The sequence below is a fragment of the Amphiura filiformis genome, chromosome 10 (genome assembly GCF_039555335.1).
Source record: "Amphiura filiformis chromosome 10, Afil_fr2py, whole genome shotgun sequence".
NCBI lineage: Eukaryota > Metazoa > Echinodermata > Ophiuroidea > Amphilepidida > Amphiuridae > Amphiura > Amphiura filiformis.
The window spans coordinates 46,175,700-46,189,949 of record NC_092637.1 but is presented as its reverse complement, the minus strand read 5'-3'; the positions used below and the strand labels follow the sequence as shown (position 1 = coordinate 46,189,949).

The window sequence follows — 14,250 nt, the reverse complement described above, 5'->3', positions numbered from 1 at the left end:
GCTTTGCTTTGAAATAATACTAGAAAGTTAGAACAATCACTTAAATACATTTTGATACCAAGATGAATTCGTTTTCATGAGTAAAAGTTGAGTTGTGGCAGTTTATATTTCCCTACCCCTTAATATTGTCATTTTACGCTGTTAGACATAGAAAATTTACCTTTTCCTCACAGTTTCTGTATATCTGCCTGACAAATAATGGTCGCTTTGCTTTAAAATAATACTAGAAAGCTAGACCAATAACTTGGATATATTTTGATACCACGATGAATTCAATTTCATGAGTAAAAGTTGAGTTATGACAGTTTACATTTCCCCTACCCCATAATATTGTCATCTTCACACTGTTAAGACATAGAAAAGTTACATTTTCCTCACAGTTTCTGTATATCTGTCTGACAACTAATGGTTGCTTTGCTTTAAAATGATACTAGAAAGTTAGAACAATCACTTAGATACATTTTGATACCAAGATGAATTCATTTTCATGAGTAAAAGTTGAGTTATGGCAGTTTATATTTCCCTACCCCTTAATATTGTCATATTTACGCTGTTAGACATAGAAAACGTGCCTTTTCTCACAGTTTCTGTGTATCTACCTGACAACTAATGGTCGCTTTGCTTTAGAATAATACTAAAAAGTTAGAACAATCAATTAGATAAACATATTGAATTGAATTGAATAGAATTAATACCAAGATGAAGTCAATATCATGAGTAAAATATTGAGTTCTGATGATTTATTTTCCCCTACCCCTTAATAGTTTTCTATGTTATGCTGATATACGAGGGAAATCAACATCAGTTTTTGTTGGGTTTTTTGGTTTTTTTAAACATTTTTGTCTTTTTCCCAGTGGTTACTCACATCCTACACATAAATATTCAAAATATTACATCAATGGAAACTTAACGGATTTTGTAAATGGAAGTTGGTGCAGTGTAGTGACATATTCATGTACACACACATTCATCCCCTCACCCCCACACATACCCTATATACACCCAGCACCCCACACACACCTCGTCCCACAGACACCCCAACGACCTCATACATATTAGAATGATTGGAACTGTTACAATAATGTTTCCCTTGATATGCGTAACATTAAAAACAAAATAAAACATTAAAATTTAAATTTAAAAAATTAAAAATGGAAACTGAATCAATTTTGAAAATATAAAGTGGTATAGTTGTGAGATTTGAGGCCAATGTCAAACTTTACACATATGGTTTAAAAAATCAGATTACCACTCATTTATGGACTATATACTTCCAAATATGCTCAAATGAAACCTGTTGTTGTTTAAAAAGAATACTAGAAAGTTAGGAAAATCATTTAGCTACATATTGATACCAAAATGAATTCAAAATCACGAGTAAAAGTTGAGTTCTTGGAGTTTATATCTCCCCTACCCCTTAATTTTGTCCTATTTTTTGTGATTTTATGCGATTATACGTCCATACATAAATTGACCTGTAAAAAAAAAGTGATACCACAATTTGAGTCCACTACCTACCTAGCAGTGATCTAGAGGGTCCATACTAACTACCTATGGTGTCAAACCTTGTATGTAGTGGAGGGTGAACGAAGTCATTTTTTTTGAGGTTGCTGCTCCTGTACTAAAAAGACATGTTTCATTTTTATAACCCATTATTTAATTATAGTAATACAAAAAAGTGGGAATTAGAGCAAAATTGCGGCATCTACTCAAGATTTTGAATGCTTAGACTTGTTCCAAGTCTTTGATTTTTGTGACTCGATTGTCAGAAAACATTCAAGAAATTGGCCAAATATTAAAATTTTACTTTTATTGCCAGTTAGGACTATCTAAAGGATTAGGATTTAGCTATGTTTTATTTGCAGAACTTGATCATATTTTTTTAATCCCAAAAAATTAGTGCTGTATTTATCTGGAATGGGGAGTAGGCATAAATATGAAACTCCTGTTGTTGAATTACAATTTTGATTGACATCTCTCATCGTGACGTCAACGCCGCCATCTTGTGGGTACGGAGTGCCTTGTTGCTAAGATCACCGCATTGATGCCTGAATGAAGAGGTGCATCACGCGCTGCGACTTCCGCGTAATCGGGGCGTAATGTCTAACGCATTACATGCAGAATGGCAGTACCCACAAGATGGCGGATCCTGCGGAAAAGGCTGACGGCCTCTATTGTGCACTTATATTAAAATTCAAAAAAGCTTTATGAGCAGAATTGAGTGTATGCTTGTATGTCTGGAGCATGGAAAGAATACTTACATGATTCAGTGCAGTTAGATTCATCTTCTCCGCCCACACAATCGTTAAATCCATCACATTCCCAGTGTCCAGGGAAACAGCGTCCTGTCTCACAGACATAATAATCAGGGGAACCTGAAGACAGACAATAAATGAAGTGTTAACCCATGGGTATTACTGGCCTCTAAGAACTGTTTTGATTGGTTACAGAGAAGGCTATGCCATGTATTGAGCCAATCAGTGATATGGTAACTTGGTAAGAATAGTCGGTACAGTTTAAAATTGTTCAGATTTAAAAGCTCTATTTTGATTGGTTACTCGGATGATTATATCATGTAATTATCTATCATAATTGTCTCTGATTGTATATTGCATGACACAAAAATTACTCAAAACAGCAAAACATTGTTTGAATATATTTTACCCTCCTTGGCATCCATTGCAAACAAGTGCACTTTCCTCTAAAGGTGTAGTTTCCCAGTTAGCTACCTTAACCAATTATTTCAGTTCTTAAAAACTTCTATTATTATTAGTTTATACTGTGAAAACTTGATAGTTAGCATATGTGCTTACTATAGAGCCCTTCTGAAAACTTGAAATTGTACCAAAGTCCGGTGCTTTACCAACTGAGCTAATGGGGTTGAGACACACATTTGCAGGTTTACTTGTTCGTATATATAACTATGTGTATCGATGATTTGCTCAAAACCCTTTACACTTTTGTGGATGGGGCTATTCGTGTTTACATGTTTTAAAAGCGCTCGATAGTAAGCACATACGTGACCAGCTCCAACAAAACCCGAAACAAGTCGCCAGACATGTTTTTGAGTTATAGACCTTTAAAGATGACATTCCCATAAAAAAATCAAATTTTGGAATTAATTTTATGACATTTGACTGTGGGAGTAAGTGGATTTTTAAATCCTTCAAAGTACATATTAAAACGAGGTTTATTTAATCAATAATTAACAATTGAACTATGATAATCCCTATTCAATCCTGTGTAAGGCAGGAAAGTAATTAGCCCATTACACAGAAAAGAAATTTGGCAAAAATATCAAGGTATCATTTACAAAATTATCCAAATCTTAAAAAGTATTGATGCTATGTATATAAATTTGGTATCATTTTACAGCTTATTCAAATTATGAAATGTCAAAAATGTGAATTGTTCCTGGTTTTGTCAGAACGGGTCACATATGCTAACTATCGAGTTTTTACGGTATATTCATATAAACTTACACGGTGGGCATTCTAATTCCTCTGATCCATCCTGGCAGTCTGGCACATTATCACATACATAGAGTGAGAGAATACAATCACCATTGTCACATTCATGCTGCCACACCTCTGGACAATTAGTACCTAATTAGGGAAAACAATGGACAATTAGTACCTAATTAGGTTAAACAATGGATAATTAGTACCCAATTAGGGAAAACAATGGACAATTAGTACCTAATTAGAGAAAACAAACAAACATTCGCTTAAAGGAGCTGTGTCAGATTTCATCAAATAAACACCCTCAATATTTATTAAAGTCTGTTTTTTGCTCAAGAAGGGTAATACTAAAGCCATGATTTCTCTGTGATACGGAAAAACGGAAAAATTCACGGAATTCGGGGTTTGCTCACGGAAATTTGAAAATGCCACAAAGTAGTGAAAATCTGTGTAAAATGTCTAACTTTTGTGTTGATTTGCAAAAACAAAACAAAGAAAAGTGATAATTTAGCAGTAATCAACCATAAACAATCCATTCTAGGCCTACGATGCAAGATTCTATCCTACGATGCAAGATTCTATCCGATACAGCCATCAGAAGTACACAAAAGACAATTGATGATGCTTACTTTTAATGGGGATGTTGAGGGGAGACTACAGTAAAAAGGTACATATAATTATATAAGACAAATTACACTTTTAAAAACAGGCTAATTGTATGGTACTTTTCAGACTTGTAGTGACTCGACTCGAAATGACTCGACTCGACTCGAGTTTTGGTGACTCGATGACTCGACTCGAGGCAAGGTGACTCGACGACTCGACTCGACTCGAGGGTTGATGAATCGATGACTCGACTCGACTCGAAATTTAATGACTCGACTCGATGACTCGAGGCTTGTGACTCGAGTCACTGTGGCTGAATCGACTTTTTAAAAATGACTCGAAAAGATAAATTATACCTTAATATTTCTAATAATACCTGCTTTCTTCCACACATCTCAGTGTATTGTGATTCTTATATTTTACAAAGTGGGCTTACTATCTCTCAGCATCTTTATAATAACTTAAAATATAAATTATATGTATGTGTGTACAATGTACATGTATGATTGCCTGTCGATCTGGCTAAAGGATCCACCTTTTTTTTACATTTTTTTTTTTTACAGTACTACTTTTCAGTGCTTTATAATGTAAAACGGAAAATCCAATTTGTAACACGGAATTTAAATTTAAATTTAAACACGGAAAAATCATGGCTTTAGGTAATACTTGACCTTATACTATTAAAAGTAAATTTTTTATTTCTTCCGTGGTTGGGAAACGCGCTGGTGATCATCGATCGCGTAGAAGTGGTGAGGTCTCCTCCCCCTTATACGCGCATATGACCAATGGATAAACTGTCTTGTTCCCACGACTGTTAATCGGCCAATCAGCGTGATTGTTTATCGCTTGTGTGTTTACACTTGTGTATGCGATTCGCACAGCTCCAACCATGGAAGAAATCAAAAATTAACTTTAATCAAAGTTTGGAAATTACAGCACTGGATAATTCTGCCACTGACTCTGGTGGTGGCCACTAGGCTTGGCCAAACCGGGAACAGATTGCTATTCCGAAGACTGTTATTCCGAAGGGTCATTACTCCAAATTTACAAGGTTTGTTATTACGAAGGGTCATTATGACCCTTCAGAATAATAAGCCTGCAGAGTATTTTTCAGAATAACAAGCCTTGTTGTAAATTTGGAGTAATGAACCTTTGGAATAACGAATCAATAACAAAGCATAACAGCAGTCTCCAACTTAAAAGGCAGCCCCAGGTCACAAAAATGCACAACATTTGCGATATATTCCAACAGCAATCTCACCTCAAACAGAGTAAACAATAATCAACAATCAGTTGAAAATAGCCAACATATCCAGGAATAAAAAAAGAACCAGACAGTACTAGTGTTAATTAGGCATAGAATTCAACACGGCCACATAGTTGCCACGGCTTTGTGGTGGCCACAAAAGCCAGTGACAATGCAGTAGTGCCCAAGTCGATGTCCTTTGATTCCATTAATGTTTTTTTTAAATATAAAACAATGAATGCATTTTTATTTCATATAACTTACTTGTTGTAGGTTGTGGGCCTGGTGGCTCCATTGTTGGGACAGTTCCTACATAGAAATAAACAAATAAACAAACAAATAAAGCTGATATAAGATATGGGAGCACTTCTATCATTTGATTTGTTTGAGTTTGACAAACCTGGATAACCCCAGAAAGCCTCTCTCATAAAGTTTGATTTCCGCTGAGGTCCATTTGAACACTGGTATGCATTGGAACAGTCCGGGGGACTGCTCACCACCCTACTCATTTCAAAACTGACTGAGATACATGTACAGGTATGGCTCTCTGTACACAGGACCACTGCTTAACATCCCTTCCAAATGATGAAGTACATTCATGATTTATTTACACACTTCTCAATGTACCATATTGGGGAAAGCCGAAGTCTGAATGCAATGTAGTATACCTCTCTTGTTCTACACTCTCTGAATATTTTGAGAATGGTGCATCATCATGGAATAAAGCACAGTTCTTGAGTGGTGTACCTCAATGAACAGCCTATAGCCTAATTTGCCAGCGAAGTGGTTACGTAACCCGGGGGGGTACTCAAGTTTGGTTTTGGTAGGGACGTGCCGATGAGAATTTGAAAGTGGACCCATAAATATACCAATTTTTCAAGAAATTTGGACCCATTGATATACCAAAAGTCAAAATTTTCAACTTATTTAACCCAAATTGTCCTAGTTTTTACAAATTTTCCCAAAATTTTGGGAAAATTTTGAAAATTTTTGCTAAATTAATGAAAAATTGGGCTATTTTCCAAAAAAATTGAGAAAATTTTGAAAAAAGGACCCATTCATATACCAAAATAGGCTTTGAAAAAGGGGTCATTGATATACCAAGAGGCTGAAAATGCTACCCATATTTATGCATGTCCCGTATGGTCATTTGTACTGAGAACCCCCCGGTTACTTAACTTCTTGGCAACTGGATCATGCACCTTTTGGAATTGGTAGTACATGTCATAGACTTTGTGTTGCGATCATTTCGATCGTGGTGCAGAACTCAAAAGTGTGATCCACTTGGCATAGTGATATCGGATTACATGTAACACTTCGCTGGTGAATATGGAATACATAGTTTAAGGCATAATGTGTGATTTACATAGAGAATAGATCCCTATGCTGAAGGATATGTGAAGGATGAAGAAAATTGCTAATTCCTTCCAGTGCCTACATTGCGTGTATTAGCTTGCCAATCATATTATTATCATGAACATACGTAAGACGAATAACGATATGCACACCGTAAATACGTCACTGATTCAATGATTCACTAATAATAACACATGCTCATGATTTGTTTAGCCACCACTCGATTGTTGATCTTATTATAAAACCTTAAATTTTCCTGTAATTAAAACACTTCGGGGTTAGTCTTTCACATGGTATTTTCATGTGCGTATTTTGGGGGGCTTTAGGGGCGCCAGCCCCCCGGGGTAAAAGCAGGGGGCGGACAAAATGAAGGGAGAAGAAGAAAAATAAAAAACAGGGGCGGCAAAAAACGAAGGGGCGGCAAAAAAAATTAGTAAATAAAAAAAGGGCGGAAAAATTTGATAAAGCATAAAAAATTTTGAAAAAAAAGGTACTATACATCAAAATGTGCTGCTTTTAGGGCGCTAGCGCCTGAAACCCCCTTTTTTTTTTGCTCTTCACTTTTTCAAACGACCGAGAAAAAAATTGGGTCAACCTTTTCGGGCTTTTGAGGAAGGGGCGGCAAAATTGAATTTTCTTCAGCCCCCCGGTTGGGGCGGCCATGGTACGCCACTGATTTTAGTACACCATTGGGCACTTCAATCATGCAAAAAAGTAGAAATTCAACAAAAATTGAGGGCGTCGCAGTGGAGCAAATCACACATTATGGCTTTATATAGTCTGCCCCCTAGCCCTAATCTTAACCCCAACTTGGAGGCAGACTAGATCCTGCATGCAAAAATTCCTTTTACAAACCCAACATCACAGTTTCCTTGATAATATATAGAGGAATCCAAATTCACGCATTCCTACACCTGACTAGCAGCCTTTAGTTGGGTAGCCGTTGGCTACAATGCACTCAAAATGTGAAATGATTCGGCCTTGGCGGAAATTTTAAACTGCATTCCATCACCCGTTTACACCTTCCATGAAAACACAGGCAGACAAAAGAATAACACAATACAGTTCCCTTCGACAAAACACACAGCATGGTCTACTCGCTGTTGAAGTGACATAATAATCGGATTAACTACACGCGGTATCTATGCATTGATGTACTTGCGAACAAAAGGACTTTGTATGAATAGATGCGACGGGATTACCTGCGGAATTATCTCCATTATATATATTATTAGCTATTATTCTATTAACCCTCCTCGTCCTTGCATCTTCTCTAGGTGTTAGGCGGCTTTTATTTGCACAATTGGATGCTCAAAGCACCAGGTTGGTGCTAGCGGCCAAAGATGTCCGACCAAATCCTGACCATGACTTGGCTACTTGGATTCGTCTATAGCAAGATATTTTCACAAGGTTTTTTGTGCTGTTCTCAATTAACTTCATTCAGAGCCATGGGTTATTCCATTTAAAATCCACACTACCCCTGTGGAAGATTTAGCTAAAGTCTTCCACAGAGGGAGTATGAGTTTTGAATCAAATAGACAATTGGGGAACTTCCATTTGAAATCCAGGTGTGGAAGCCTAGGCCATAATACAGGGGGTATATGAGTTTCAAAATGATTAACCCTGACCAATTACATGTGAAAAACATACTCCCAATGTGCATGGAAGATATTTCCAAAATCTTCCACAGGGGTAGTGTGGATTTTAAATGGAATAGCCCAATATTTGTGACCCATATGTTTTAAAAAAATTACAGTGTTTATACACAATGCAGAACCCTTATCAGTATAGATCAAATAACCCATCACAGCCAGCATCAAATTACCTGTTGTACAATTAGCAGGCTCGTCACTGCCATCATAGCAGTCGTAGCTACCATCGCAGTACTTTGGCCATTCTATGCAGTCAAGGGAGTCGCAGCGGAACTTGCCAGATGCACAGGTAAACGCTGGTTTGAAAAATACAAGTAAAAAAAATCAGTATATAATTTAAACACTATACAGAAGGTCCCACAACCATTACTGTAATGGTCCATATAGCAATTAACACACAGTACAGATCTACACTATATGTGACGTGTCATGTCAAAAGGAGACATTTTTGGGCAGGATCGTAAATGGAGAAATAGCCACAAATCTGCATAAATCACATAAATCGGAAATCTCATCAAATTCAGACGGGCAGTCTCCCACACTGTTACATATAGCGCTACCCCACACACACACAAACAATTACGTGCGCGTAAATCAGAAATCTCACCAAATCCATTACGGGCAATCACCCACACTGTTGCAATATGGCAGGATACACCACACCCCCACATCAATACACTCAAACACTTACATGTGCACATAAATCAGGAATCTCATCAAATCCAGAAGCATAGTCTCTCAATACCCTGTTACAGGCTACACCACACATACCCTCCCCCACATCAACACACACCAACACTTACGTGCACAAAAATCAGGAAACTCATCAAATCCTGTCGGGCAGTCTGCCACACCATTGCATAAGGCTTTAAGTGCTATACAACCACTATGAAGACATGGAATCTCACCGACTGCAGAACACTGAGATGGTTCTGTGAAAGAAAGGAAGAACTTTATCAATAACAAGAAATCTGTTCTAGCCTTCATAGGCATACACAAAATTAGTCTATTGGCCAGACTTCATTGAGGAAGTAGACCATGTATTTGTATGTGATCCACAAGTGGATCTCCTCTAGCTGCAACTCTGGTACTGGTAGTGGAAGCTCGGGAAGCAAAATATTCTTCCCATATCTTTGCCATGTAGTGGTAGAACAATTGAATACCTGAGTGGGGCCCAACTCCATTAAAACTGTTTTTGAGATATTAAGAAAAAACTTAATATTTGGAAAAGTTTTATAGACAGATTGTTTTCATCTTCATGGGACCTTTAATACCTGAACATACAGTATTACATGCATTTGAAATTATATATAATGTGTCCATGGCAACGGTACAGGTCTTAATACGAGCTGGAGCTGGGCCCTTCTTCCACTAATATACTGCAATGCCAGTTCCGTAAGCAGATGTGTTGTAAACAGCTACAGAAATTTGGTAATTATCCATTAATTGTACAAGTAGAAGCATGTAATATGTTAGCAAGAAAGTTTATTGTAGTGAAAAGCAGATTTCATGGATGAACAAAATTCCTCTTTAAGTTAATATTTGTGGAAGAAGGGCCCAACTCCATGGAGTTGGGCCTTTCTTCCATGAAAACCATGATTAAGTGTAAGTGGAAGACTATTTAGAGAGTGGATTTTGGCTCAACTTTCACACATAAGGAAGAACAGTCTGCTGGCAATAAAATGCTGGGTCTAACTCATTTTTGTAAAAAATTGGAGTTGGGCCCTTCTTCCACTCTGGTATTCAATTCTGTGCTCTGGCGCAGAGAATCTATACTGTCAGAGTTTCTGCGCTCGGAAGCACAATATCTTATATTATATATAGCAGCGGATCATTGCTTCACTTGGGTGCAGGGAATCCACTGTCAGAGTTGCTGCGCTCAGAAGCACAATATTATTTTTTCTTATTATACATATATATAGCAGTGGATCATTGCTCTGTTCGGTGCAGATTATCCACTGCAGAATTTCTGCTCTTGTAATCAAAATAATATCTTTTCTTATTATATATTGCGGTGGATCATTGCTTCACTTGGGTCCAAAGAATCCACTGCGGAGATTATTTTGCTTCCGGGCACACAAACTTCGACAGTGGATCTGCACTTGAGCGCAGCAATGATCCATCACTACATCATAAAGAAGGGGTTTAACACTCAGGTGCAGAAACTACGACTGTGGATCCTCTGCTCTTGAGCGTGGCAATGATCCACTACTGCATATAATAAAAAAAGATTTTGCTTCCAAGAAGAGATTCCAACAGTGGATTCCCTGCACCCGAACGCAGAAATCATCCGCCACAAATTTTCTTCAAAGAGCAGAACTTCCGACAGTGGATACTCTGCGCCCAGCCGCCCACTACCTGAGGTCTTGCGGAGGGATGCAGGAGATCCATGGTGGATCCCATACATAACTCATTAGTTTATTTTATTCTATAAGCTGTGTAATCCATGTCTCGCTACTAGGCTAGGTATGTCCACATTGCTTATTATAGAGGGCGACGTTCAACTCAAAAAGCTCAAAAAGTTGCGACCACAGTAAATGGCTTAACTGTGTAATCCCCATAGGAAAATACAAAATTTTGAAATTTAGACACCAGAAACTTGGAGACATAGTCTAAAAAGTGCTGGTACTTTATCCTTGATACAGAAGTCACGTCATGCAGTGATAGTTAGATTTCATAAAATAAAATCGCCTTTGTGTAAAACGGATCGCCGTGGTGAAAAATGATGCATTACTTGCTTTTTTGTACGTCATTATAGGGCATTGTCAATGATGGCCGCAGAAAAGTGTAGAATTTTAAAAACAGACATTTGCCCATAACTTTGCTGATATTTGAGCTACAGACATGGTTGACCCCTCATTTTTGAAGTTAAATAATCACCTTTTTAAACAAAATAATTTCCGTGTGAAAAAACCTTCTTGCAAATTTTGTGATCATGGCTAACTAGGCTTAATATATGGGTATGCTTCATGAAGGTAATCTGTTAATTGTTGCTGCTTTTGGCTACCATGGGTTATTCCCTTTAAAAATCACACTCCCTCTGTGGAAGATTTTGGAAATATCTGCCACAGGGGTGAATGAATTTCAAATAGAATTAACATATAAACCAACTCTATTTGAAACTCACCCTCCCTCTGTGGAAAATTTAGGTTGAATCTTTCTCACAGGGTGTATGAAATGTCTCTCACAACTGAAAAATCACTATTGGGCTATTCCATTTAAAATCCACACAAACCCTATAGAAGATTTTGGATATAGCTTCCACAGGGGGAGTATGAATTTCATATAGAATGAACAGCACAGAGGAGAACCAGATATCATTTAATACAGGCCTTGTCTTTTGAAAATTGGTGGCGAATGACAAAACACTCTCCTCAAAACTTGTCAGGTGAGCTGTAGGCGTGTGATTTTAATCACTTGTATTACACCAAATGTAGGCGAGTGATAAAAAGCTCTTCTCAGCTTCATTTTAGGCAGTGATGGCAAGTGAACACTCTCACTCGCCTCAAAAGACAAGGCCTGTTAATATCCACGCATACTTAATCATGGTTTTCATGGAAGAAATTCCCAACTCCATGGAGTTGGGCCCTCCTTCCACAAATATTGGGTCAAAGAGGAATTTTGTTCATCCATGAAACCTGCTTTTCATTACAATAAACATTCTTGCTAACATATTACATGCCTCTACTTGTGCAATTAATTTTTTGCTATAGAAGATTTTGGATATAGCTTCCACAGGGGGAGTATGAATTTCATATAGAATGAACAGCACAGAGGAGAACCAGATATCATTTAATACAGGCCTTGTCTTTTGAAAATTGGTGGCGAATGACAAAACACTCTCCTCAAAACTTGTCAGGTGAGCTGTAGGCGAGTGATTTTAATCACTTGTATTACACCAAATGTAGGCGAGTGATAAAAAGCTCTTCTCAGCTTCATTTTAGGCGAGTGATGGCAAGTGAACACTCTCACTCGCCTCAAAAGACAAGGCCTGTTAATATCCACGTACACTTAATCATGGTTTTCATGGAAGAAATTCCCAACTCCATGGAGTTGGGCCCTCCTTCCACAAATATTGGGTCAAAGAGGAATTTTGTTCATCCATGAAACCTGCTTTTCATTACAATAAACATTCTTGCTAACATATTACATGCCTCTACTTGTGCAATTAATTGAAAATTTCCAAATTTCTGTAGCTACTAATAACACGTCTGCTTACGGAACTGGCACTTGCAGTATATTCAGTGATATTAGTGGAAGAAGGGCCCAACTCCAGCTCAAATTAAGACCTGTACCGTTGCCATGGAAACATCGTATATAATTTCGAATGTATGTAATATTGTATGTTCATGTATTAAAGGTCCTCTGAAGATGAAAACGTTCGGTCTATAAAACGTCTCCAAATATTAAGTTTTTTCTTGATATCTCAAAAACAGTTTTGATGGAGTTGGGCCCTTCTTCCACTCAGATATTCAATTGTCTGCTGAATGATGTGTAGTGTAACAAGTAGGCTTTATTTACCTGGACACCTTTCATCTTCATCGCTGCCATCATAACAATTGATGATGCCATCACACTGGTATGATGGGTCTATGCAGATGCCATTGTCACACATAAATGTTCCTTCTTCACCTGTAATATAACAAAACAATGTAAAAGATCATGTTTTTTTCTTACGATGCTATTAGCTGGTGAACAAAGACATTGTCAAGCGATTGTTACATTGATTGTCTCGTTATTCATGCGTATCGTTAGGATGCATGGTATAGTCACTTCACATTTGCTTTTCAGCAAGGGTGAACTGGTAGATTTTCCAGATCTCAACAGTTTTTCAAGAATGTTTCTCCATTTTGGCATTGGTTGGGTTAATTAATCCAACTTTTCTCTTTGTCCTAGTGAAAATAGGCCTAAGGATAGGCCTTTATCTTGTAAACAGCAAAACACCAAGCCCAGAGCTGCTGCGGCAAGGCATCATCTCATATTGTGAATGTTGCTTTTAAGTGTACTTAATATAAACACATCAAAAGAAATAAGTCCCCCTCTCAAAAATATGTCATAACATCATAGAATAAAACGTTGTACCAATAAAACTAACTGAGAAATAATTATATGACTGTTTACTAAGTGTTGTGTGAAAATAAAAGATGTCCATGACTTCAAGGCTGAATGAACCTAAATTGAAGACAAAAACTGCCCGTTCCAAAAGTCACAAAGTAGGCCTATGCTTGTTAACTGCAAGGTGTATTGGGACAAGGAATGAGACTGACCATCTTACCACTCACTGTGCTGAGCTTCATCAAGATGGGGATTTGCATGGCTGAATGGTCAAGAATGTTCACTTGGTGCGGATTTTAAACTGCACTCAACCACAGTCCACATGGGTTTTGCATTTATAGTGACAAGCCATCAATCAACTTTTGTGACAAGCATAGGCCTACTTTGTGACTTTTGAAAAGGGCAGTTTTTGTCTTCAATATGGGCTCATTCAGCCCTGAAGTCATGGACATCTTTCATTTTCACACAACATTTAGTAAACAGTCATATAATTATTTCAAAGTTAGTTTTATTGGTACAAAACAAAACCTTACAATGCTATGATGAAATATTGGGAGGGGGACTTATTTTTGTTGATGTGTTTATGTTTAGGGAAACAGCTGCAGCAAGTATGAAAAAATGTTATTGACTTTTAAGCGAATCGCATTTAGCGAATAAGTAACATTGTTTTCAGTATCGTCTATCATATCATGGAATGGACTATTCCATTTAAAATCCACACTACCCCTGTGGAAGATTCAGCTAAAATCTGCCACAGAGGGAGTATCAATTTTGAATAGAATAGACAATTGGGTAACTTCCATTTGAAATACTCACTCCAGTTGTGGCAGATATAGGTTAAGCCATAATACAGGGGGAGTATGAGTTTCAAAAT

At 37.4% G+C, this 14,250-nt stretch overlaps 1 protein-coding gene across 4 annotated transcripts in view; it reads right to left on the bottom strand.

Moving 5' to 3' along the window:
- LOC140162943 (uncharacterized) overlaps window positions 1–14,250 on the bottom strand; it is a 32,951-nt gene that overhangs the window by 15,779 nt on the left and 2,922 nt on the right. For 3 of the 4 annotated variants that reach the window (XM_072186261.1, XM_072186262.1, XM_072186260.1), the window contains exons 3-8: window positions 12,843–12,953; window positions 9,125–9,253; window positions 8,495–8,617; window positions 5,578–5,622; window positions 3,483–3,605; window positions 2,262–2,375 (exon numbers count right to left, since the gene is read on the bottom strand). In XM_072186261.1, the coding sequence (XP_072042362.1) occupies window positions 2,262–2,375; window positions 3,483–3,605; window positions 5,578–5,622; window positions 8,495–8,617; window positions 9,125–9,253; window positions 12,843–12,953 (645 nt within the window). Of the gene's footprint in view, window positions 1–2,261; window positions 2,376–3,482; window positions 3,606–5,577; window positions 5,623–8,494; window positions 8,618–9,124; window positions 9,254–12,842; window positions 12,954–14,250 lie in introns of those variants that run through there. The other variant, XM_072186263.1, reaches the window with a different exon arrangement.